The 27,299-nt window shown below is 45.0% G+C and overlaps 1 protein-coding gene across 1 annotated transcript in view; it reads left to right on the forward strand.

Annotated features, from left to right (window-relative positions):
- vstm2la (V-set and transmembrane domain containing 2 like a) overlaps window positions 1-27,299 on the forward strand; it is a 71,784-nt gene that overhangs the window by 35,452 nt on the left and 9,033 nt on the right. The window contains exons 2-3 of the mRNA XM_078236100.1: window positions 7,083-7,252; window positions 15,261-15,311. Of these exons, the coding sequence (XP_078092226.1) occupies window positions 7,083-7,252; window positions 15,261-15,311 (221 nt within the window). The remainder of the gene's footprint in view (window positions 1-7,082; window positions 7,253-15,260; window positions 15,312-27,299) is intronic.

Raw genomic sequence — 27,299 nt, forward strand, 5'->3', positions numbered from 1 at the left:
GCACTGTCAAGAGTTTAATCCCGTCAATCCGATCGAATGATTTCTTTGAAGACCACAAAACTAAAATATACTTCCTGCCCAAACTCTACATTGTGTTAAGTCATCAATCTTGTCATTCTTTCATCACTCGCCCTCCCTGGAATCCAACCTGATTATCTCCAATGTCGATCTACATCTCCCCATCCACACTCCTTGTTACAGTCACAACACAACCTTCAACGCATGGACAATTAATCTAATGGTACAAAGTCAGGACATCAAAATGCCTTTGACTTTGGGTGATCACATTGTCTGCATGAAGTCGTCAGGCCATTCGCCCGCTGAGCAAATATCTTTGCATTGCTTAGCAAACATTGATCTGACATTGTTTCTCACATTTTTAGTCAACTCTGCAGATATTTCATCTACTCCAGCCCCTTCTCCAGTCTTTATCTCATTGATTGGTGCTCTTATCTCACTCTCAAGGATGCCTGGTCCAATGAAATCAATGCTGAAGTTACTCGCTTCTTTTAGTTCAATCAGTGCAGGTTTTTCATCTTTTGCAGATAGTTCTCCAATATGCCTTGGGTGACTGTCTGTGTGGAGTTTGCACATTCACCTCGCGTCAGTGTGGGTTTCCTTGCGGAGCTCCTGTTTCCTCCCCCAATCCAAAGGTGTGCATGGTAGGTGGATTGACCATGCTAAATTGCCCCTTAGTGTCCCAAGATGTGTAGGTTAGGTGGATTAGCCATGGGATATGTGTGTGGCTATGTGGATTCGAGAGGTGGGGGGATGGGCCTGGGTAAGATGCTCTGTTGGAGAATTGGTGCAGACTCAATGGGCTGAATGGCCTCCTTCTGCACTGTAAAGATCTATGGTTCTATGCTCATTCCATCTTTTTTATTATTTCATCAGGGTGTGTTAATGAAACACTTTGCTTACTCTCCATTGCTGTTGTTTTCAGTCCTTTTATGCTGGGGTGCCACTAACCTCCTTTGGCTTTTGTAATCTTCAATTCTATCATACATTAGGTCAATCCTTCCTAGTCGATCTAATTCTTTGAGTATATCACACTGCTCTTTTAACTGCTGTCCCATGACTCACGAGGTTGCCTTCTCCTGTCAACCATATTTCATATGACCCTAGGATGGTTAATTTCTCTTTTTCCATTCCCTTCTAAAGGCTCTCTGGTATTCCTTTCCTTCTCATTGGTTGTTTTTCCAAATTTCTATTCTTCTGATACTGACAAGTTTGTATGTATAAGGATTTCACTGGGGAGTGTAACCAGGAGGCCTCACCCTCTCCCTTGCTGAGTGTGATGGCCTTTGTCCTTCGACAGGAGCTCCCATTTATGATGTTGGAATTTAATTGCGCTAGTGTAATGCTGAGCCATTTTCTTGGCTGGTTCACCATTGCCTTTCATTGTGGTGCCGGTTCAGTCAGTGACATCTCAACCATTGTAAGAGCTAGCACTGGGCTACAATGATACCACATGACCTCACATGACTCACCTGGCTCACTATCATACATTCAAATGTTTATTCGGCAATTATCCTGTGAGACGACCTCACCCTTTCAATGTTAGGCTTTCCTAGGGTGAATGATTGCCAATTGGGAGGAAAGGATACCCCACCCCCTCTCCATTTCAGATCGCAGGGGGAACCTTTTGTTAAATTTCTTAGGGATCCTGTAGCCCTGTTTCTCCAGTCTATGCAAAGACTTAATTTTTAAGATATTTCTGCCTATGCACAAATACATTTAGATGCTAGACTGTAGGGGTTAACTAACTCTGCTAAGCTGAACAATTGTAGCTAACTTAACTACATGTAGAATCAGAAGGTGTGATGGGTTAGCTAAAAATTGACTGCATTCCTAAAGGGTAAACAATGCAGGCAAACAACAGTTTCCCAAAACAGCAGCTGCGAGGATTGTTTTTCTAGATGGAGACAGCATGAGAAAAACACTTCCAATAATGAAATAAGGGTTGAAATATATTTTTGACTTTAGAGTGTGTGTGTTCAGTTTTGTATTCAAGTTCAGTTCAGTTCTTAAATTAGAGGGACTGGCTTAGAAGCTCGTCTCCAAGTTTGCTTTTTTTTTGCTTCTGTCATGTTAATTTTTTTAAGTTCCTTTCAATAAAAGAAAACCATTTTAAAACTTGTACCAGTGCTGTCCTCTCGTCTCTTCAAACGAATGAATGGATGCAACAATTTCCCTTTCTCTAGCCCTTACCAGCCCTTACTATCATAAAATTACATATTCAACTACACATTAAGGTAGGACATTCAGAGCACTTATGGACATGACCATGGTGTCTGAGAAAACATCAAAAGCATTGCTTAAAATTGCAGTGTTTTACGAGGAAGTCGAGAATCGGGTTATATAATTAGTAGTAGTGTTGTATATTTTATTAGAACACCTTGTTTAGTTTAAAATGTACTTTTCTAGGATTGAAATATACTGTAATTAGGAAGCGAGGAAGGCATAGTTTCTCCTTTTGAAGTATGTCGACAGCAGCTGGAGTTATGCCACAAGTGTTGGTATCAGTCCAATGTTATCCACGTTTCATGTGATTTCTCGCTAAGTGCATCCTTTAGGATGATGCATTCAGCACTCCCACGAAATCATCTGCTCTTAGGGGTAATTATTGATGTTACTGAAAGCATTTTTATATGATGTGAAGCGAGCTCCCATTATGGAAGCTCGGTGTAAGCTGTTAAATTCACTGGAGGTCAGACAATCAACACTGGGGATTTCAAAGGAATCTTGGCTCTAATGGGTTTGTAGGTCCTCTGCAGGCATTTTCTTTTTTCAATCAAGCGTATGCTTTTAAAAGACCATTTGCAGAATCTTTTTTTGTCCCCATGCAAATTGATTGATCTTTTGAAATGCTTCTTCATAGATTCATGTGCCAATGCTTTTGTATAAATTGGCACTTTACCATTCAATCTTGCCTTCCGGTTGGTGGGAGAGGGCAATAAATAATCACTTTAAAGTTGCTGTCGGGTGCAGTCAGCATGCCAAAACAGTGTCTCAGGTGGCATAGGATGCTGCTCTTCTAGAAGTGAGCATCTGACTGTTACTGTTGGCCATTCATCCAGTTTTAGGTTAGATACACCATTCAGGTACTTTTATACTTTACATTGAGCACCAAATGGTGTTTTCTGTTTAAATAAGAGTCATTTCTTCCCCCATGTCTCTAAGTACATTCTTAAGATTTTTACCAAATTTTTAAAAGTAAAGTAAATATCAGATCTCAAACCAGGATGTCACTCCTGCCTAGGCTTTAATGTGGAGAATGTTAGCAGATGGAAGTTGATGCAGACTAAGGTAATTCCAGATTTGAGGTGATGCAGACTAAGGTGACTCCAGATTGGAGTTGATGCAGACTAAGGTGACTCCAGATTGGAGTTGATGCAGACTAAGGTGACTCCAGATTGGAGTTGATGCAGACTAAGGTGACTCCAGATTGGAGTTGATGCAGACTAAGGTGACTCCAGATTGGAGTTGATGCAGATGGAGGTGACTCCAGATTGGAGTTGATGCAGATGGAGGTGACTGCAGCCCATTTATTTCCAGCCCAGGTCAAGACCACTGAATTTGAGTGAGTTCCACCAGCAACAACATTTGACGTCTCTTTCCAAAACAATAAATATTTGTCTGAACTGAGTTAGAGTAAACCACTTATTACTGAATTTTATTCAATCATGCTAACCAAATTATTCAAGCTATTTATTTGAGCACATAATCTAGTTCAGTACAGCAATGAGAGGATGCTACACTGGTGGAGGTATTGAATTTTCAACTCGATAAACCAAGACACCATCATCCTCTCTGGTGGAAGAACCCCCGGCACTTTTTGAAGAAGTACAAGGGAGTTCATCTCTCCATCCTGGCCAATATGTCTGTCCCTACCAACACCATCAATACAGATGATTGGGTTATGACCTTTTTATTGTCTATTGCAGCTTTCTATGCAAAGATTGGCTGCCACATTTCCTGCGACACATGAGTGAGCACACCTCAAAAGTACTTCAATGGTTCTAAAGCCACCGGGAGTCTCTGATGTCCTGAAAGACGCTTTATAAATGCAAACTTCTTTCTTTTCAGCTGTTGCATTGACCAAAGCATTAAAAAATGCCCAAACTATATCCTTCAGAAAATTTTCAATTACAACCCATCGTGCGAAGGAATTCATGCTACATTTTGTGCAGGGTCCTATTAATAAGTGGAGACCAGTATACTTAGTTTGAGGAATCGACTGTAAATGAGAACTTGAATCAGGTTCAAAGGCCAGGGAGGATTCCAAGACAAGCATCAATACATTTGAATGGAGTAACCTAACCAATGAACCAGCAGAATATTGAATATCTGAATAGTCAAAGATAGAGGACAAAAAGCGCTGTGTCTAAATAAGTTGGGAGCTTTGATTTTTAATCTCCTTTTTCTCCAACCTACAGTCAGCATTGTCAAATCAGCTGCATCCTGTCCAATGACAAAGAGGGGAAATGTAAAATTGACAGTGAAAAAAGACAAATAATTCTGAACAGGACTGCACCCACAATGCGTGTAATTACAGTCTCAAACAACTTCTGATGCCAATGATTCTATTTGTATTTTCTGAAGTGTAGGAAGTAGCACTTAATCCTGTGTTATTCTTTGCAGGAATTGTTTATAACTTGTAAAACAGAACTTAAATTACAAGTATCAGTTGAACCAAATGCTTGGAGTTTTGGTGTGCCAAGTACCATTTGACCCAACTGGTTATTTTGGTGTTTATTTTCCACAACAGCCTCCTATCCTGCTGAGGCTCATGATCTCCACAGTAATGTGCGCGTGTCCTGCGACACCGTGATGTGTGCTGAACAGCCTTATCTCAAGAAGATAAATGGTGGCTATTTGCCAGCTTGAAAGTGTATGATTATAGAGGAAATTCTGCTCATTGTAAGGATGTGATCTAAAGCTTCAGTTGCCACCTTCACGTCAAGGTGAGAGAGTTTTGGCTGAGTGTCAACATGAAGGAAGCTGTATGAGTTGGGAGTCAGTTTCCAGCTTGGAACACTATCTCATTTTTGTCATTCATCGTTGTTTCTTGGCCTTTTGGCTAAGATCAAGGATGGGATGCAATGCCTTTTCTTGTCAGCTTGGATCTTGGGTGTCTCCCTCATGTGAGACCATAAATTGGATTCAATTTGAATTTGGTTTATGGAGCAAGCAAAGAGCTAGATTCAGACTGGCCCTGTCCAAACAGTATATTGACTAGAATTTCAGGCTTCTAAACCTTTGGCTAAGGTCAAGTGTAGGATCAGATCCAAGATCAGGTGTAATGCCTTTTCTTGTCAGTTTGGACCTATTGGCTGAAACCCTACCACCTCGCCTGCCCTGGAATCAGGCTGGGCGAGTTCCCAGAATGGAAATCTCTGTTGGCCTCCGATGGGATTTTATGATCTCACCTGAGTGAGGCCATGAAATCCCACCCAGTGTCTCTCTTTGGTGTGGACCCTGAATTGAATTTGAATTGTTTTTTGGAACAAGCAAGGAGATGGATTAAGGGCTTGCCTGTGTATTGGCTTTGTAACTCAGTGAAAGGAATTTTTTTCAATCATCCACTAATCAGCATCCTGATATTCCCAGGTTAGGTATAGCAAAGCTAGATACAAAGTAAAGCTCCCTACTCTGTCCTCTTATAGGCTTAGAACAGCACAGCCTACTCCACTGATCTGATACTTCCATTCCCCACTCTGCTGGACTGGTCCCTGGAAGAGCCAGTCGGATTAGAAAGGCTGAGTAGTGAGGCAGTGCCTTACCCACGAGGAACTGTGCTGAGGTTGCCCAGACTGATTTCAGGCATTTCTTCGGGGGTGTTTGAACCTTGAATTTTTCAGACGAGCAAATACATTTCCAAAAATGCATTTTGCAAACAGGAAATTTACAATCAGGTTCACACAGAAATATTAGGGGCTTGATTGCAAGTGGGCAGCCCATTTGACTTCAAAGAACAAAGAAAATTACAGCACAGGAACAGGCCCTTTGACCCTCCAAGCTTGCATCAACCATGCTGTCCATCTGAACTAAAACCCCCTATCCTTCCGGGGACCATATCCCTCTATTCCCATCATATTCATATTCATCCTATTCATGTTTGGATTATTACTTCCATTAATCTCGCTATTCAAATAATTGAACAAACAAAAGCAAAACACAGTCTCTCAGACGAAAACTCCAAAGGGCAGTATGACTAGTCTATCACTAACCTCCTTATTATTCTCTGCAATAGCCCAGAGAACAAACCCAAGTATTTGGTCCTCATCGTTAAATCGAGGAACTGACCAATTCTGGAAAAGGTATTCCTTTGTTTCTGTTAGCTGAACTAAAGGATGTAATTGAAAGATGGAGCAGTCCATTTACCAAAAAATTAGGAATTTCAGTGTTTGAGTTCCACGTATATACCTCTTCCCCACCTATGCTACTCACTGCCTTATAGTTGATAGAGAGGGGATTGTCACGAGCCAAGGTTTAATGTCTATAATCTTGTACTTTTATATATCTAACTTTGCTCTGTTATTGAATCTGATCCTTCAATAGAATTCAGTGAAAAACTGTTGTGTTCTTAACTGCAGCAATCTGGTATAAAACCAGGAGGTGATATTTTCTTAATTCTAACTTAATGTACATGATAAAAAGTAAAACAAATCGACCATGTGCATCTGCTGACTACAGTAAATGCGGTCAGACGTATAGGGTGAAATCGTCTGAGCTGAAGTCTAAGTTTGGTGGCAGCTGCAGAAGTGTGCGCATGCAGGTATGCGTTGTTGACCTCCCATCAAAGTGGGCTCCCTGCCAGCTATTCATCCCACTCCTAGTGGGACAGAACGATTCCACCCATAATCTGGGATACACTGTTGGCCTAGAATTTGCTGCTGCCTGTATTGTGAACTGGTAGCATTGTGATGACAATCTACTGCGCGATATTTTATTGAAGATGTTGAACCATTTACCTTACCTCCAGTGGATTAAGAAGCGTCATCCCCCTAAACAATCATTTCTCGGCTGTAGCTTCACAGTAAGAGCCGGCTGACAGCACTTTGATTTCTTTCCTACAGCTCTATTCACTGAGGTCCCTCATGATGTCTCAGCCAGAGCTGGGCAGGATGTGGAGATGGCCTGTGCTTTCCGGGGGAGTGGTTCGCCATCTTACTCACTGGAGATTCAGTGGTGGTATATCCGAAATTCCAAGGACTGGACTGACAAACAGGCATGGAATTCCCACCAGGTACTCACACCACATATACTTATATCCAGCTTATTTAAGTACAAACAAGTGTGTTGATTTCCATCATTGTCGCACCTTTAATCTAGTAAACTGTACCCAAGGCATCTAATGGGAACATGATCAGGTACACGTTGATTCTGAGTCACAAAGTAAGATACTAAGACAGGCGATCAACAGCTTATTCAAACAGGTAACTTTAAGGAAGTTTGCAAAGCAGCAAAGAGTTTAAAAGAGTGAAGGGTGACTTGATTGAAATGTGTAAGATCCTGAATGGCATTGACAAGGTAGAAGTTGAAAGAATGTTTCCTCTTATGGGTGAGTCGATAAATAGAAGACACAGTTTTAAAATTAGGGGACACCCTTTTCGGACAGAGGGTTGTGCAGCTTTGAAACTCTGGGCAAGATTTTTCAGCCGTCTCGCCCCAAGGCCGGAAAATCCTGTCTGAGGTCAACGGATCTTTGCATGATCCATGTCCCGCCTGCTACCATTCCTGTGGTGGACAGGATGGGAAAATTGAGCCCTCTGTCCAGAAGGTGGTGGAAGCATTACCACTGAATATTTTTAAGACAGAGATAGATAGACTCTTGCTGAGCAAGAAAATCAAAGGTTATCAGGGTTAGATAGGGAATGTGAAACCGTTGGGTCCATTTGTTCCTGTCTGGAAAAACAATTCTTGCAGCTGTTGTTGTTTGCCTGAATTGTGTACCCTTCAGGAATGCAGTCAATTTTCAGCTAACCTCTAGCCTTCTGAGTTTTAAAATGTGGTCAAGTTAGCAGTTGATTTTTTAAGCTTAGCAGAGTTAGTTACAAAGGCAGAAATATTTTAAAATAAAGTCTTTGCATAGACTGAAGCAAACAGGGCTAGGAATACATAGGATCTCTCAGGAACTCAACACAAATAGATCAGTCATGATCTTATTGAATGGTGGCGTGGGCTCAAGGGGCCGAATGGCCTCATTTTGCTCCTAGTTTGTATGTTTGAAAGGCAGAGAAGGTTAGGCAGGCAGAGCACGGTGCTTAGATTGCTAAAGGTATGTCCGTCAGTGTTGGAAATGAAGTGCCAGTCACAGAGTGGGAGGAATGCAGAGAATTTGGAGGCTTATACAGCTTGAGGAGATTACAAGAAATAGGGAGAGGCAAAACCATGGAAGGATTTGAAACAAGGACGAGAATTTTCAAATCGACCAGGAGCCAGTGCAGGTACAGCAAAATTACTCAGTGTACAGACTCCATTAATAATTGCCAGCATCTGATCAATAACAACACCAACTGTTCCTGGGGATGGAGAAAGCCTAGGCATTAGTGTGCCGTGATAGCCTCATAATCTTAACATTCTACCTCCTCGTTGTTAAATAATTTGGAATATTTGGCATGGTTATTTTTTGTGTAAACTAAATTTGTGTTTCATTTCACATAACCTAGACCTCAATAATTCTTAAACAACATTTTGTTGTGGGTTTTACCTCATTGTCATAAACCACACTGAATGCACCTCCACAATTGGTGAGGCGGACTACACCAATGCAAAGCACTCCATTGCCACCCAGTGGCCAAGATGAGAATTGCAGTAACTTCCCTCCAACAAATAACCAAGTCTGGGTTCTGAATCCACACACAACCATTTGCCATGGAGACGCCTGCCCTGCCTCTGGGGTGGAGGGGAGGAGGGTGTGGGGGGGGGGGTGGTATTATCTACCAATGCCATATTGTTACAGTCGAACTTTCAAGTTGGTAAAATATCCTGATGATGGGAATATATGGACATAAAGAAGACAAAGAGTAAGAAGTCTCACAACAAAAGGTTAAAGTCCAACAGGTTTATTTGGTATCACGAACTTTCGAAGCACTGCTCCTTCATCAGGTGAGTGAGTCACTAGGGTGTCCGCCCTAGTACAACGCCGGCACCTCCACATCAAGACAGAGAAGAAGCAGGGGAGTGAAACCAATTGGATAGCTTTTTCAAAGAGCTGTTAAAGGCATGATGGATTGAATGGTCTCCTCTTCTATATAATTCTATAATTGCAAGAACGTTGCACCTTTAGTGCTTTGGGGACGAAAGAATTATGAACTGCTGCAAAAGAGTTTTTAAAAAGTTGAACTGATATTATTAGTCACTTGGCTTCAGGATTAGAACAGAACTTGAATTATTTTTCTTCTTAGAAGAGAAGTACAGTAACCATCTCCTCCATGAGTTATGTTAGAGGACAGTCTGTTAAATTTGTGTTTGCCTTAGCAGATTTGAGAAGCCAGTTGTGTTATGCTGCATGTTTTCTGATTAGTTGAGCCAATAAGACATATGTGAAGGAGTGACTGAACTTCGAGATCTGGACTCAGTCAACAAGAAGTCTGGATCTGACTCGATTAAAAGGTTTGTAGTTGCACCTCATTACCACTGCTCCATTGACAATGTGATCTGTTGACTTTGGCCAATCGATTTTGAGAACTCGAATCGAGGGCAAAGATGCAATTCTCTGTCACATGTTGTCCTTTTTGAGAACAGCATATATTCCTACAAGTAACATACATGTCACACAAGTGCCAAGCAATGGCTATCTTCAACAAGAGAGCTTTTAACCTTTGTCCCTTAACATTCAATAGCATTACCATCACTGAACCCCAACGATCATCAGCCTGGGGATGATCATTGATCAGGAACTGAACTGGGCCCGCCATATAAATCGTGTGCCTCCGAGAGCAGGACAAAGGCTAGGAATTCTGCAGTGAGTAACTCACCTTCTGATGCCAGCACCACCCCCCCACCCCCGCCACCACCAAAGCCTGTGCACCATCTACAAGACACAAGTCAGGAGTATATTGGAATACTCTCCACTTGCCCCGATGAGTGCAGCTCCAACAACACTCAAGAAGCTCAATGCCATCCAGAACAAAGCAGCCTGCTTGATTGCTACCCCATCCACAAACATTCACTCGCTCCACCACCGATGCACAGTGGCAGCCATATGTACCATCTACAAGATGCATGGCAGGAACTCACCAAAGCTCCTTAGACAGCACCTTCCAAACCCTTGACCTCTGCCACCTAGAAGGACAAGCGTGGCAGATACCTGGGAACACCACCACCTGGAGGTTCCCCTCCAAGTCACTCATCATCCTGAGTTGGAACTATATCACCAATCCTCCACTGTCGCTGGGTTAAACTCTCTCTCTAATAGCACTGTGGGGGTACTTGCGCCTCAGGAACTGCAGCGGTTCAAGAAAGCAGCTCACCTGCTCAAGGGCAACATGGGATGGGCAATAAATCCTGTAAGTTAATAATTTTTTAAAAAGAATCCATAGAGTGAAAGTCATTGTAGTTAATAATTCTGTATTTTGTCATTTTTATTTGCATGCTGTATCAAAAGCAGTTACTTGTGTTTGATGCAGCTGCCCCACATGATAATCATTGGCTCCATATGAGTGGATATTTTCTGCCTCATGCCAGCTACACATCCCTAAGGCTACTGTAGCAATCACCCTAGCCAGAGGTCAGTGTGCAACTGAATGGCAGCATGCAGCTTTCACCCTGGAATGACTTTAATGAGGCCCATTATGTGGACCTCTTCGAATACGAGCTCCCTGATTAAGACCGTAATGGCTTGTCTGATCAGGGACTCCTGCATTTGTGTATAATGTGGGGTGCCCGGGTTACTTGCACTCCGGGTTAGTACTTTGTATTTGTTATAATGTGGGGTCCCAAGATTACTGGCACTCCGGGATAGTACTCTGGATGAGGAAGTACCTGCATGAATGTAGTTGACTATGCAAATAAATCTAAATTTGATGAAAGGGCACCAGCCTCAAAGGAGTTATTTCAATCCCCTGCCCAGGTATCCATTTTGAAATGACATAAACGTTTCGACAACAGTGAAACAAAATTAAAATACAGAATCAAGTTAGAGTAAATCAGTATTTTCAAGTAGGACATGAAAGATACTCAATGTACGGACGGCACGTTGGCACAGTGGTTAACACTGCTGCCTTACAGCTCCAGGGACCCGGGTTCAACTCCGGCCTCGGGTCACTGTCTGTGTGGAGTTTCCATGTTCTCCCCGTGTCTGTGTGAGTTTCCTTGGGTGCTCACCGCGGTTTCCTCCCACAGTCCAAAGATGTGCAGGTTAGGCGCATTGGCCATGCTAAATTACCGCTTAGTGTCCTGATGAGAAAAAGCCATTTGGTATGTCAATGCAGCTGCTTTCACAGCCCCTGCATTTCATTCTCAAACAGCTCCCCACCCCCACCCCCCACCGCCGCCACCAACTCAATTCTGTCTTCCAAGCTATGTGTGAATCAAACAGATTTATTAATATCTCTATAACTCTCAGTAGCTTTTCTTGACAGGTTTTGATCCGATTCCTTTGTAAATGTGCCTAATTGACCCAGGATAGGCCAGTCTTTTGCCAGCTCCAACTCTTTCTCTGAGGACTATTTCATTTCTCCATTATCTTTAGGGGAAAAAAATGCTTCAAATTACTAAATCACACATGAGGGCTTGTGAATTTTGTGGTTGAGTTCACTGTCCAGGTGAAATAATCCCATAAGCATTGTAGTTGACCAGACTGCGTGTACATAGAAACCCTACAGTGCAAAAGAAGGCCATTCGGCCCATTGAGTCTGCACCGACAACAATCCCACCTATGTCCTATCCCCATAACTCCACATATTTACTCCACTCAGATCAGAGCCCAGAATTGAACTAGAGGGTGACCCCTTAGTGTCTCCTCTCGTTCATTCCAGCACGTCAGCATAAGATGGTTCTGGCCCCGTCCAGTGGAGGGGTTGATGGCCTGAGAGCAGTAACCATAAGAGATCTCTAACAAATGGTGCTACTATCGTTCATTACAGTGGCCCTCTAATTGGGCCTCCGACTGTCCTTAATTGTGTTGGTCTCTTGGAGGCAGCTTCTCAAACTGTCCACCTCCAGGAACAGCACGACACCACTCCCTCACATTTCCCAATCCAAAATTGAGATTGATGTCAGTTTTGTGACTCATCCAGGAAAATTCACCTAAGCATCGCCCATAAGTGAAGGTGCTGAAGTGTTTTGCTCAGTGTGGGGGATGTTGGGCCTCACATTTCAGGTTTAACTTTGCTGACATCCTGTTTATTTTATAGTTTGAATTTTATCTACATGATTTACACCGTGGCACAGTGGTTAGCACTGGTGCATGTCAGCGCGAGGGACCCGGGGTCGATTCCGGCCTTGGGTGACTGCCTGTGTGGAGTTTGTATGTTCTCCCCATGTCTGTGCGAGTTTCCTCCAGATGCTCTGGTTTCTCCCATAGTCCAAAGAAGAGCAGGTTAGGTGTATTGGCCATGCTAAATTGTCCCTTGGTGTCCCATGATGTTTAGGTTAGGTGAATGAGGCATTATCAATGTGCAGGGTTAGGGTGGGGGGAATTACCCTTGTTAGAGTGCTCTTTTGGAGGGTCAGTGAAGACTCGATGGCTTCCTTCAACATTGTGGGGATTCTATGGATTTCACCCTAATTTTAAAAGTTATAAAATAATGGATTTGCTACAAAATGAAATTTTAAATTGTGAACTTTATTTTTTAAATGTTTAAATATTAGCTGAGCACAGACTCTATGATCACGTTAAAATTTAACCTGCATTTGGATACTAGTGTAGGCACAGACCTCCCTACTCTCTGATATGACGACAAAGATGCCTATATTGGTTCCATTCGCAACTTTAGCATAACCTGGTCCGATTTGTTAGCATACCCTTCTGAACATTTAATCATCTCACTTGTAAAGTGAAAGGTCGAGAATGATGATGGAAGGATGGTAGACCACGGTCACAGTCCAAGTAGATGTAATTATGACCTTCGAGTCATTCTAGTGCAATGGGCAGGAATGGAAAGCTGATTGGAAAGGTCCAAACATGGAGTTGTGGCAAAGATAGCCATGGATTTGGAAGGTGACAACAACAAGTTCAAGGACTTCAGAGAAGCAAGGAAGGTTAGGACTAGGGTGGAAACGTTCGAGGACAGAGTGACAAGGGGGGGTGGTGGAGTTGGAGGTTGACAAGTGAGCAGTTTACTGCGAATAGGGATCAAGTAAGGCAGAATTCAGAGGAGGCAACCAATTTCATACAGAGAGAGCTTGGCAGAGTGTCTGCTTAGAACAATCAGTGACAGATCTAAGGTATTGAACATGAAAGGTAAAATAGAAGGATTGTGTATTCTGTGGACCGTATAGAATGTGTCAAGGGGAAATCTGAAAGTCCAGTGGTGTTGATTGGTTCATCGCTCTCATTCTGTCAGATTTTCCTCTCAGCATTTGAATATGAGAGTTCTGTGGGGCAAAAAACAAATTCCAGGGTAACATGCTCACAATCTTCTGTCCATTCATTTTGAAGTATCTGGATTATTGTGAACAGCTCTCATCACCTCAACGCAGACAGAGCAGCCAAGCCCAGAAGCACCTCAGTGATGTCCGTGTAGCCATGATGAAAAAATAATAAATATGACTTTTCCCCTTCAGGAAGAAATGCTGATAGATATTAAAGAGCTAAAGAAAGGAAAATAAGACTGACAATGATATAGTGCCCCCCATGACCTCAGGACATCCCAAAGTGCTTTACAACCAGTGAAATATGTTTTCAAGTGTAATCCTGTTGTGGTGTAACGTAGTAAGAGTTTTAACAACACCAGGTTAAAGTCCAACAGGTTTATTTAGTAGCAAATACCATTAGCTTTCGGAGCGCTGCTCCTTCGTCAGATGGCATTATGTAATGTAATGTAAGCACAGAGCAATCCATTCCAATGCAGCAGGGCAGTCAGAGAAGAGGACACAGTTAGAGTTGGAAAAGGAAGGTTTAGGACAGACGCCAGGTTATCTTTGCAACAAATTACATCTGCTTGCAACTCCTGATGATCAGGTGTTGGCAATGGTTACCAGGAGCAGGCCAGGGCACAGGACTGATCTAAGAAGCAGTTTGATCTTGTAATGAGACGAAAGTAGGGCTTGGCATTTGGTAAAGATGACACCAAACAGACCAAAGGGTCATTGATCGGAACTGAGCTTGTACAGTCATTAGCAGCCTATTTTCAGCAAGAATTTATCACTGGATAACATATTCAGGAAGCTAGAATTACAGGCTGCCAAGTTTCACTACTTTGTTTCATGCCTCAGCTCATTTTGACTCTTCTTGCAAATCTGCTGCACAGCTCCCAGTTTCACTGACATTTTCAAAAACACTCAAGATCCTGCTCTCTCCGCGCCTGTGCTATAACACATCAAGCTTTCTTTTTCCCCCCAAGATCATTTGCTCAGGGTAATTTCAGGGTGGTCTTGTTTTTTGCACTGTATGTCGTTAAGTCAAGGGACTTCTTCATAATTAATGAATTGTTTGAAACATAGGATTTTCTTGCAAGTGGGTCACATGCAGGAACAGGGCTAATATTAAAATTTCTCCAACACTAACAATGGAGGGAGCTATCGCCAGGGGAGAAATCTGCCACATTGTGAAAAGTTCAGTGACAGTGGCAATCCTTGGTGAAGTTGGCCTTTGCTCTTATCTCTGACACGGTAAACAAGGTCAGCTCCCTTACGTCTGAGTCTTCATTATTATTACAGGCTTGGATTCCTATCGATACATGAGGCAGACCTCGAGGGTGCACACTTTGAGGTTGCAATGACATTTAATAAACAGCATGGGCTTTTCTTTCACACCTTTACACATCATCACATTGTCCCAATGTGTAGCATAATGTAACCTGTCTGTTCTCCTTTGTCTAACCTGCAGGATGTGTAAACGAATAAAGCCATTTGCATAATTTTGAATACATAATTAAATTACATGACTGGCTTCTTCCTAGTTAAGAGGAACTTTAGTGAACTGCCATGATGCTTAATGAGAGTGCCTGAGATTCTTTTGCATTGAAAGTTTTATTCAAAACATTGACCAGTGGTGGAAGTGTATAGTTGTTTATTTCTCCTTCTGTTTCTTTCTCTCTCTCTCTCTCTCTTTCTTGATATCATCAGTCTTCCTTTTTTTTAAACAGGTGAAAGCTTCTACTCATGAGGAGCCTAGGAAGGATGCAACAAAAATAAGTGTGAGTTTCTGTAAATTTCCAACATCTTGTTCATAAATCCTATTGTGTCTTGTTATTTCTCCAGTAATAGTCAAAGGCTACAGATGTTTATTTGCATTACAAGAAGGATGTAGAACAGTCCGGTAAAGAACTTTAGGGACCAGTTTCATTTGCAGTCATCTGTAAACAATTAAATATACATTTGACAAATGAGTCTAATTTGCTGCATAATCTCCTGCTTTCACTGTAGCCGGTTGTTACAGGTGAGCTGATGAGCCAAGTGTTATAGCTGTGGAATCCCATTTCAGCATCTAAGTAGGGAATGTTATTCTAACTCGATTATTGTTGCTCTCTTACCTTGGACATTAGATGGCACATTCTGTGGAGGTGGAATTCTCTGCTCAATGGGGAGGAGATAAAAAAATGCTGATGAAAGTTGCGAGGGTGCCTGCCAGTGATATGTGTGGCACCAGCAGAGAAATGTGTGTTTGATTTGGTACACTCCTGCAACTGAGCGAAGGCCCGGGGTGCTTCTGTCTCCATGGGCGGCAGGGTGGCACAGTGGTTAGCACTGCTGTCTCACAGCTCCAGGGACATGGGTTCAGTTCCCGGCTTGGGTGTCTGTGTGATGTTTGCTCCTCATGGCTGCGTGGGTTTCCTTCGGGTGCTTTAGTTTCCTCCCACAGTCCAAAGATGTGCGGGTTAAGTTGATTGGCAATGCTAAATTAACCCTTAGTGTCATGGGGTGTGTAGTGGGGTTAGCTGGGTAACTAAGTAGGGTCACAGGGATAGGGTCTGGGTAGGATTGTTGCCGGTGCAGACTCGATGGGCCAAATGGCCTCCTTCTACACTATAGGGTTTCTATGATTCTATTAACTTAGATCTCAAACCTTCAAAGGAACTGCAGGATGAATACCCTGATCCTCTTTCAAGTGACTGTTAGTCTCAAGCATAGATCCAGCAAAACAATGTCCATCATGGTGACTGCCAAAACCAATAATTTCATTCAAATTTAAATCTCATGTCAGTATGATACTGAGTAGTTTATTACAATATAGGACAATGTGAAAAGTGGAGCATGATCTCACTTTCTATCCTTGCCCTATCCTAAAGATCAGTGGGTAAGAGGTAATCCTTGGGCTGTAGAGTCAGCAGTCATCAATTTCAAACAAACTGACTATCTGGCCAGCTGCACAGCAGACTACAATCCGTGATCCATGTGAAAATCCCAGGTGGATTCCTGACCCACCATATGTAACTTTTCTTGGAAAATGAAAAGTGGATATCTGACATACAGGCCTGGATTTTTTGCCACTGAAGTGGTTAGTTTGAGTCAGGAAATCCCCCTGCTCACTGCACACACCTGCCGAACAATGCAATCTTTGCATGGGGGAGGCAGATACAGGCTAGAATCAGGCCCGCTGATCTCAGAAGCAGAGCTTTTGGGGCAGCTGAGTGCCGAAGTGGACTGGTTATAAGACCCACCTCGATTCTCTGAAACTTTATCCCAGTTTTTAAAAAAAAGATTTTAAGCCTTCTGTTCCCCACCACTACCCCCCACCCATGCTCCAACGCTGTTTATACCATCACCCCACCCCACGCCAACACATTCCAACTCACCCTATATCCACTCTGGGCAGACCTTAGGATGTGGAGATGCCGGCGTTGGACTGGGGTGAACACAGTAAGAAGTCTCACAACACCAGGTTAAAGTCCAACAGGTTTATTTGGCAGCAAATACCATAAGCTTTCGGAGTGCTGCTCCTTCATCAGATGGAGTGGAAATGTGCTCTCAAACAGTGCACAGAGACACAAAATCAAGTTACAGAATACTGATTAGAATGCGAATCCCTACAGCCAGCCAGGTCTTAAAGGTACAGACAATGTGGGTGGAGGGAGCATTAAACACAGGTTAAAGAGATGTGTATTGTCTCCAGACAGGACAGCTAGTGAGATTCTGCAAGTCCAGGGGGCAAGCTGTGGGGGTTACTGATAATGTGACATAAATCCAACATCCCGGTTTAGGCCATCCTCATGTGTGCGGAACTTGGCTATCAGTTTCTGCTCAGCGACTCTGCGCTGTCGTGTGTCGTGAAGGCCGCCTTGGAGAACGCTTACCTGAAGATCCAAGGCTGAATGCCCGTGACTGCTGAAGTGCTCCCCCACAGGAAGAGAACAGTCTTGCCTGGTGATTGTCGAGCAGTGTTCATTCATCCGTTGCCGTAGCGTCTGCATGGTTTCCCCAATGTACCATGCCTCAGGACATCCTTTCCTGCAGCGTATCAGGTAGACAACGTTGGCCGAGTTGCAAGAGTAGGTACCGTGTACCTGGTAGATGGTGTTCTCACGTGAGATGATGGCATCCGTGTCGATGATCCGGCACGTCTTGCAGAGGTTGTTGTGGCAGGGTTGTGTGGTGTCGTGGTCACTGTTCTCCTGAAGGCTGGGTAGTTTGCTGCGGACAATGGTCTGTTTGAGGTTGCGTGGTTGTTTGAAGGCAAGAAGTGGGGGTGTGGGGATGGCCTTGGTGAGATGTTCGTCTTCATCAATGACATGTTGAAGGCTCCGGAGGAGATGCCGTAGCTTCTCCGCTCCGGGGAAGTACTGGACGACGAAGGGTACTCTGTCCACCGTGTCCCGTGTTTGTCTTCTGAGGAGGTCGGTGCGGTTTTTTGCTGTGGCACGTCGGAACTGTTTATCGATGAGTCGAGCACCATATCCTGTTCTTATGAGGGCATCTTTCAGCGTCTGGAGGTGTCTGTTGCAATCCTCCTCATCCGAGCAGATCCTGTGTATTCGGAGGGCTTGTCTGTAGGGGATGGCTTCTTTAATGTGAAGCTGGAGAAGTGGAGCATCATGAGGTTATCCGTGGGCTTGCGGTACAGTGAGGTGCTGAGGTGACCGTCCTTAATGGCGATGCGTGTGTCCAAGAATGCAACCGATTCTGGAGAGTAGACCTTAGGAGCCACATGGAGATGAAACAAAATAAAATTCTAATATAAATTTCACTGTACAGAATTGATAGTTAAAAAAACTCCCATTCATGAAAGCCTGTTCAGTGTTTTTTTAAAAGATTCAACTGTTTAATCTCTCATAAATATAAACAAATTTCTATTCATACCCCATATCAAAGACATCTAATCCTTTAATTAGCCTCTTTATCCATCAATCAAATTGTGAACTCAGAACCCTTATGCTGAGATAATTTTAGATTTTGGAAATCAGCCAAGTATTCATAAGGAAACCTTAGGGAAATGTCAATGAACAGCTTTTGAAATTGTTTTGAACAGAGTTTTTTATAACCTTACTGACAGCTGCAGCGTTTTTTTCTCATTTTTAAAGGGCTGAGGATTTGTGTACCAGAGCTCTCTACTGAATGGGATTGTTATAGGACTAGTAATCCACAGGCGTGGGTAATGCTCTGGAGACCCAAGTTTGAATCCCACCATGGCAGTATTAATCCGGAATTAAAATAACTTTACATGACAACAGTTATTCTGAATCTTCTCTGCCCTTCAAGAATATTTATGTCTACTCCATAAATTTTTGACTCCCACACTGTGGCCTGAGGCCTTTAAAACAGTCAAAAGGAAATCTGTTTGAAATCAGCACTGAGTTCAACAGACATGCTGAATTCGAGGTTCCCTCGTGTCCACACCTTTTTCCGATTGGTAAAAATTCAATCTCATAGAATCCCTACTGTGCAGAAGGGGGCCATTCGGCCCATTGAATCTGCACCGACCACAATCCCACCCAGGCCCTATCCCCATAACTCCATGTATTTACCCTCGTGAGTCCCCCCCCTGACACTAGGGTCAATTTAGCATGGCCAATCCACCTAACCCGCACATCTTTGGACTGTGGGGGGGAAACCGGAGCACCCGGAGGAAACTCACGCCGACACGGGGAGAATGTGCAAACTCCACCCAGACAGTGACCCGAAGCCGGGGATCGAACCCGGGCCCCTGGCGCTGTGAGGCAGCAGTGCTAACCATTGTGCCACCGTGCCGCCCGATCTGTGGGACTTTCTTATCTGAGTCACACCCGCCAGTTTGGAAGATCTGCAGAGTCTCAATGGTATAATGAAAATCCAGGCCTATTGTCTGTTATCACAAGTTAATTTCATAGTCTGCATACTGTGAACTGAAATTAATGATCCTCCAATACAATTGCCAAACCCTGGAGTGGAGGAAGGGGAGAGAGGTGGTGGGAGTACCAGTAACATTTTGTATGGCATAATTCTAACAGGAAACTTGAGAAAAGAAACATTTTAACAGCTGAAAACTTGAATCACTTCCTTTTTCTCCCACACTGTCTCTAAACAATTCGGCCCTACAGCTTGTTCACTTGCTCCTCGTTAAGAAGATGATGGAGTGTCCTCTGCATTGCCCTCTCTATAAGCAACAATCATTTGTGTCAGTAACCCAGATTGATGGACCTTCCACTTTCCCCTCCCCTCTTTCCCCATCCAACCCTTCTTTTGCTCACCACCTCTTCATGGCCACTTATGGTCAGATACCGGTCTGAGTCGCGTGATCCCATTCACCCTCCCCAACCCCCAGTGTGTCAAGAGAAGCCAACAAGGGGTTAATCCTAGGTGAACTTCACAACAGAAGACCGAGCGAGTGAGCCTGCTCTGTCTGCAGTAGCTGCAGCTGGTGGTGTTCCTGTGGGGATATGAGTGCTACAGTCTGCAGCTGCTGCTGGGAGAGAAAATCCATTAGCATAATGTTATATCATTGTATATGCAAGATATAAGCTCTGTGCATTGAGGCAAAAATCAGTTTTAATCATAATGTGGGCAGCTATTACCTTTTTGAAGATGACTTGATGCAAATAGATTTCTACACGCTCAAACCCCCTTGTTTCTACAGTCCTCGTGAATGTTAATTGAGTTTTCCATTCTAGGTAGTAGGTGGTGTCAGGGGCTCCTGTCTCTCTGTGGGTACAAGCTGCTGTAGTCTGTTAAGACTGACTCAAAGTACCTGCTTCCCTGTTCCTGCTGTTCTGTCACCAGGCGTATCTCAGAACACAGCGAAGCCTGTCTGACATTGGCCCAGACATTGGTGCTTCTGGGAGTTTAATCACAGGCTTACTCTTGCCACAGCATGACACATATACCATACTCTCCCCCCCCCCGATGTGAATGATGACATGAACAGCAAGCCCTGTGTACTCAGAATTCCCTCATCCCACAGTGATCCATTCCAACCTGCATTTAAATCCTATGCTGCCTTTATTCTGATTCTATGCCTTTCATACATGAAAAGTGAATGCTGATTTTTATTTCATTGAATATCTAGGAATAAGGCACAGCCACGAACCTATACACATCATTGTCGCATCCTATGTGTACCAGAGCTCCCTACTCTATGGGAAGGCAAGGGCGTGGTGGGATTATCACTGGACTAGTAATCCACACACCTGAGTAATGCTCTGGGGACCCCGTTTCAAATCCCACCATGGCAGATGATGAAATTTCAATTCAATACAATCTGGAATTAAAAGTCGAATGATGATCGTAAAACTTGTTGTCGATTGTCCTAAAAACCCGTCTGGCTCACTAATGTCCTTCAGGAGAAGGAAATCTGCCATCCTTACCTGGTCTGGTCTACATGTGACTCGTGGCTTACAGCAATGTGGTTGATTCTTTAAAAAAATGCCCTCTGGAAGTGGCCTAGGAAGCAACACAGGTGAAGGGCAATTAGGGATGGGCAATAAATGCTGGACTAGCCAGTGAAGGAATTTTTAAACAGAGAACCGAGCCTGGATTGGCATTAGAGAATACATTTTGAGTCTTCTGCAATATTGAAGTGAAGCATATTTTTCTATTCTGGGCTTTGAAATGCAAGCCAACAAAAAGATGATGATAAATCCAAATGCTTTGGGCAGTAAAAAGGCACATTGAGAATGTTTGCAGATCTCATAGAGTCACCAAAACTTACAGCATAGAAGGGGACCAGATAACCAGTTGCACCTATGCTGTCGCAGTTTATTCAGATGCACTCTCCGTGTTTTTGTCTAAAACTCTGGAATCATAGAGTCCCTGCAGTGCAGGAGGAGGCTATTTGACCCACCGAGTCTGCACTAACTGTCCAAAGAGCATCTTACCCAGGCCCACTCCCCCACCCTATCCCCATAACTCTGTGCATTTACCCTTTAAGTTCCTCATCCATAATACATGTTCAACTCCCTATTTAAATTATTATTGGAATCAATTTCTGACCATTTTTTCAGATAATTCAACATTTCCAATCGCAACAAATTTCTGAGTGGGAAAAAAAGTCTCCCCCCCCCCGCCCCCCAAAACCCGGATTTTTTGCCAAATTCTTTCAATCACTGGCCTGCTTATTGACTCAGCTGTCAACATTTCTTCTCTATCTAATCTCTCAAAATCCCCCATCATCTTGAAAATCTCTATTAGTCACCTCTTAACCTTTTCTCTTCCATGAGAAAAATCCTAACTTTTCCACTCTCTCCTCATAACTGAAGCCCTTCACCTCCTCCATACCCTTTCAACATCCTTTCTGAAGTGTGTTGCCTGGAATTGTCCGCAGTACTCAAGCTAAGACCGAGCCAGTGACTTGCACCATTTTAGTCTGATATTTTCACCTTTATATTCCATTTCTCTATTTATCAACCCAAGTAACCTGAGTGCTTTTTTTAACCAGCTCATCAACTTGGCTTGCCACCTTTAGAGAATTATGTGTGTGGACTCAAAGGAATTCACTTGTTCTTCAAAATTGAGCCATTCATAATATATTGTTTTTCCATTTTAGTCCACCCCAAAGTGCATCACTCTATCCCTGTGATGCACCTCAATGAGCACCCGGAAACAAGGCTTTAGTACTGAAGGCTTTAATACATTAACAATGAAACTACTAACACAAATTCACCCGTTCAGACTGAAGGGGTCCTGCCGGAGCAGGGGGTCTTATACCCTGCCACCGGAGGCGGGACCCCACTGGAGTGTGCCATGATAACACTTAGGACAGGTAAACACCCTATCCCAACAACATAGTACAACCCCCATAACAACAACACCCTAGCCCAACAGTAACACAATAACAACCCCAGTGGTGAACCAACGATGGTTCACCACATTCACCCCTCCTTTAGGAACCAAAGGTGGCGGGGTGGATGAAAACAGACAATGACAAAAAAAATAACAGGATTCACAAGTCCAGACGGTCTGGAGGACCACACCGACGCTGCGATCTTCTCAACACCGGTTGCGAAACCGGAGCAGGTGCTTGCGGTGGCTCTCTCAAAGCAACATCTGGCTGTCCCCTCAAAGACTCCCGGGCCGGCCGGCCCTGATGAGGCGATGGTGCAGGGGATCCTGGAACGTTTGGTGGTGGTGGTGGTGGTGATGATGGTGGCGCCGATCTCCGAGTCTCAGGCAAGCTGTACCTGGGAGTAAAAGTGTTATGCACTGGTCCCGGTGCTGACCGCGCCACGTCTGGGGAAGTAATGAGGAGTAGTGGATCTGTGACTGGGGGAATAGGAGCGACAGGAGTTGCTACGTCCCCTGCGGGCGCCAGGTCTCTAATGGAGACAGTGTCCTCTCGCCCGTCAGGATATGCCACATAGGCATACTGAGGGTTGGCGTGGAGGAGTTGGACCGGTTCGACCAAGGGGTCGGACTTGCGAGCCCTCACATGGCGCCGCAGAAGGACGGGTCCTGGGTACGTCAACCAGGCTGGCAATGAGGTCCCCGAGGACGACTTCCAAGGGAATGAGAACATCCTCTCGTGGGGAGTAGCATTGGTTGCCGTACACAGGAGGGAGCGGATAGAATGGAGCGCATTTGGAAGGACCTCCTGCCACCGGGAGACTGGAAGGCCCTTGGATTTCAGTGCCAGTAGGACAGCCTTCCAGACTGTAGCATTCTCCCTTTCCACCTGTCCGTTACCCCTAGGGTTGTAGCTCGTGGTTCTACTAGAGGCAATCCCGAATGAGAGCAGGAATTGCCTCAAGTCGTTGCTCATGAACGACGAGCCCCTGTCGCTATGAATATAGCAGGGGTACCCGAACAGGGTAAAAAGCTCACTGAATGCCTTGATGACGGTGGCAGTCGACGTGTCCGCACAGGGGAAAACAAACGGAAACCGGGAAAATTCGTCTATTATGTTAAGAAAATAGACATTCCGATCCGTTGAGGGAAGGGGGCCCTTAAAATCTACACTCAGCCTCTCAAAAGGGCGAGTGGCCTTGACCAAATGTGCCCGGTCTGGTCGATAAAAGTGTGGTTTGCATTCTGCGCAAATCCGACAACTTCTAGTAACTGACCTGACCTCCTCCACCGAGTAGGGTAGGTTGCGGGCTTTTATGAAGTGGTAGAGTCTGGTGACTCCAGGATGACACAGATCATTGTGGAGAGCCTTCAAGCGGTCCTCCTGCATGATGGCACATGTTCCGCGCGAGAGGGCATCCGAGGGCTCATTGAGCTTCCCTGGACGATACATAATATCGTAATTATAGGTGGAGAGCTCAATTCTCCACCGCAAGATCTTATCGTTCTTGATCTTGCCCCTCTGCGTGTTACTAAACATAAACGCCACGGATCGTTGATCCGTGATCAGGGTGAACCGCTTACCTGCCAGGTAATGGCGCCAGTGTCTGACTGCCTCCACAATGGCCTGAGCCTCCTTCTCCACCGCTGAGTGCCGAATTTCGGGGCCTTGAAGGGTGCGGGAAAAAAACGCGACGGGCCTGCCTGCCTGGTTTAGTGTGGCGGCTAGGGCGAAATCAGATGCATCACTCTCCACCTGGAAGGGGATGGATTCATCCACCGCGTGCATCGTGGCTTTCGAAATGTCGCTTTTCAAAACCTTGAAGGCCAATTGGGCCTCCGGCGTAAGTGGGAAGGTCGTGGACTTAATGAGCGGACGAGCTTTGTCCGCATAGTTGGGGACCCACTGTGCATAGTACGAAAAGAACCCGAGGCATCTCCTGAGTGCTTTCGTGCTAGCGGGCAAGGGAAGTTCAGTGAGTGGTCGCATACGGTCTGGATCAGGGCCAATGACCCCGTTTTCCACCACGTATCCGAGGATGGCTAACTTACGCGTACGGAATACGCACTTCTCCCTGTTATAGGTCAGATTCAGGCGAGATGCAGTGCGCAGAAAGTGTTGGAGATTCGTGTCATGGTCCTGCTGGTCATGGCCGCAGATGGTGACGTTATCCAGGTACGGGAAGGTAGCCCGCAACCCGTTCTGGTCCACCATTCAGTCCATAGCACGCTGGAAGACCAAGACCCCATTGGTGACACCAAATGGAACCCTGAGGAATTGGTATACACGACCATCCGCCTCAAAGGCCGTATATTGTCGGTCCTCTGGGCGGATGGGGAGTTGATGGTAGGCGGACTTAAGGTCTATGGTAGAAAACACTCGGTACTGCGCAATCTGATTGACCATATCAGAAATGCGCGGGAGAGGATACGCATCCAGCTGCGTGTATCTATTAATGGTCTGACTATAGTTGATGACCATCCGAGGTTTGTTCCCGCTTTTGACTACCACGACCTGCGCTCTCCACGGACTAGCACTGGCCTGTATGATCCCTTCCTTGAGGAGCCGCTGAACCTCAGATCTAATAAAGATCCGGTCCTCAGCGCTGTAACGCCTACTTTTAGTAGCGATGGGCTTGCAGCCAGGTACCAGATTTTTAAAAAGGGATGGTGTCGTGATCTTCAGGGTGGATAGATTGCACGCGGGGCGTTTTGGGCAATTTGGAGGCTGCGGCTGGTTCCCTACGGCCAGTGAAGGGAGTGGCCCACCGTACTGTAGGATCACACTCTTCATGTGGACCATAAAATTTAGTCCGAGGAGAATTGGCGCGCAAAGGTGAGGTAACACAAGGAGCCTGTATTGCTCGTAGACTGTGCCCTGTACCTCAAGAGTTACCATACATCGTCCTTGGATCGGTACAGACCGGGACTGTGATGCCATGGAAATGGTCTGCTTGGCAGGGAGAACCCGGAGTCCACACCTTTTAGCAGTTTCAGGGTGTATGAAACTTTCGGTGCTCCCACTGTCAAACAGACAATTTACAGTTCTGCCACTAACCTTTACCTCCATCATAGAATGTTCCAGTCTGAAATGCCTGGTCTGATCCAGAGAGATCGACGCCACCGTTGGCCCCTGGGCGTCACTGCATGCTGCCGATGTGGATGCTGAGGACCCCTGCTGGTCGCTCCTAGTCGTCGTGGACCATGATGGCCGCCCCCATGAATCGCACATGGGCGAGGGCGCCAAGCGCAGCGACTCCTGGTGGTCTTCCTCCTCCTCTGTTTGCCACGATGGCGCCGTCCTGAGGTCGCACGTGGTCGGACCTCGTGGGTACTGCAGCGCCGAAGGAGATGGTCTCCGTTCTGGAGGGTTACAAGCTGCACTGCCGTTTTTAGGTTTGGACCTGCAGACTTTGCCGTAGTGGCCTTTTTTACCGCACTGGCTGCAGATTGCCGTTCTTGCCGGACACTGCTGCCGTGGATGCTTAGCCCCACCGCAAAAATAGCATCGCTGGCCCCCTGGAGCTGCCGCCATCGTCGAATCGATCTGGGAGCGCGGGTTCGCGGGGCGAGGAGGGAGCAGAGCTTGCTCCAACCACGTTGACTGCACGTGGTCCTCGGGGTACAGCGCCAAGCTCTTCGACGCCGCCTCCAACCTCACGGCCATCCCCATTGCCTGGGTCAAGTTGAGTTTCCCCTTTTCTAGTAATTTAAGTCTGATATACGAGGACACTACCCCTGCTACGAACGCGTCTCGGGCGAGGTCATGCATGTACTGCTCGGCGGAGACGTCCTTACAGTCACAAGCCCTGGCAAGCTGCAGGAGTTCATTGGCGTAGTCTTCTATGGTCTCGCCCGACTGCCGACGTCGTGTAGCGAGGAGATAACGAGCGTGAATCTCGTTGGGTGGCGTAATGTACCTATTCTTTAGGAGCTCGACGGCACCCTGGTAAGTGGAAGCTGCACGAATGGCTAGGTAAATCGTGTCGCTTACCCTTGCGTGGAGGACCTGGAGTCTATCACTGTCCGTAGTGATAGCTACCGAGGCTGCCAGGTAGTCCTCGAAGCACTTCCACCAATGTTCGAACGTGTTAGCTGCACCGACCGCACGTGGGTCCAGTGTCAGACGATCCGGTTTTAGGATCTGCTCCATATTCTCAGTTAATGTATTAAATTGATGCACCTCAATGAGCACCCGGAAACAAGGCTTTAGTACTGAAGGCTTTAATACATTAACAATGAAACTACTAACACAAATTCACCCGTTCAGACTGAAGGGGTCCTGCCGGAGCAGGGGGTCTTATACCCTGCCACCGGAGGCGGGACCCCACTGGAGTGTGCCATGATAACACTTAGGACAGGTAAACACCCTATCCCAACAACATAGTACAACCCCCATAACAACAACACCCTAGCCCAACAGTAACACAATAACAACCCCAGTGGTGAACCAACGATGGTTCACCACACCCTGCATTGAATTCTACCTACAAACTTCTCATTTCACCATTCCATCATCCTGAGATCTACAACTGTCCACATCACTATATTGTGTTGCCAAGTTTTGTATCAAACGTAATCATGCTGCTTCCTACACCCAACTCCAGGTCATCAGTAAAAATTAAGGCTAATGGACCCAAGTATGATTCTTGGGAAACATCATCGTAATCCATTTCTCAGCCTGAGAAAGGTGCATCCTTGGCTTCCTGTCACTGAGACAATTCATATTCAGGCACAACCGGTTGACTTCTATGCTGTAAGTTTCTGCAACTCTATGAAATCCTCAAAATTTCCCCATGTGCCTTTTCTCTTAATTCCATGGATTTTCATTTTCTTTTTAGGCTCCTATGTGATTTGAATGCCTTCTGAAAATCCATATCTACAACACTTATCTCCTGCATTATGTTGATTAACATTCTCTGATATCTTAAATAAATCAATCAAATTAGTGAGTCATGATTTGCCTTAAACAGTCCATTCTGGCTCTTTTTGAT

The sequence above is a fragment of the Mustelus asterias genome, chromosome 20, assembly GCF_964213995.1.
Source record: "Mustelus asterias chromosome 20, sMusAst1.hap1.1, whole genome shotgun sequence".
NCBI classification, from domain to species: domain Eukaryota; kingdom Metazoa; phylum Chordata; class Chondrichthyes; order Carcharhiniformes; family Triakidae; genus Mustelus; species Mustelus asterias.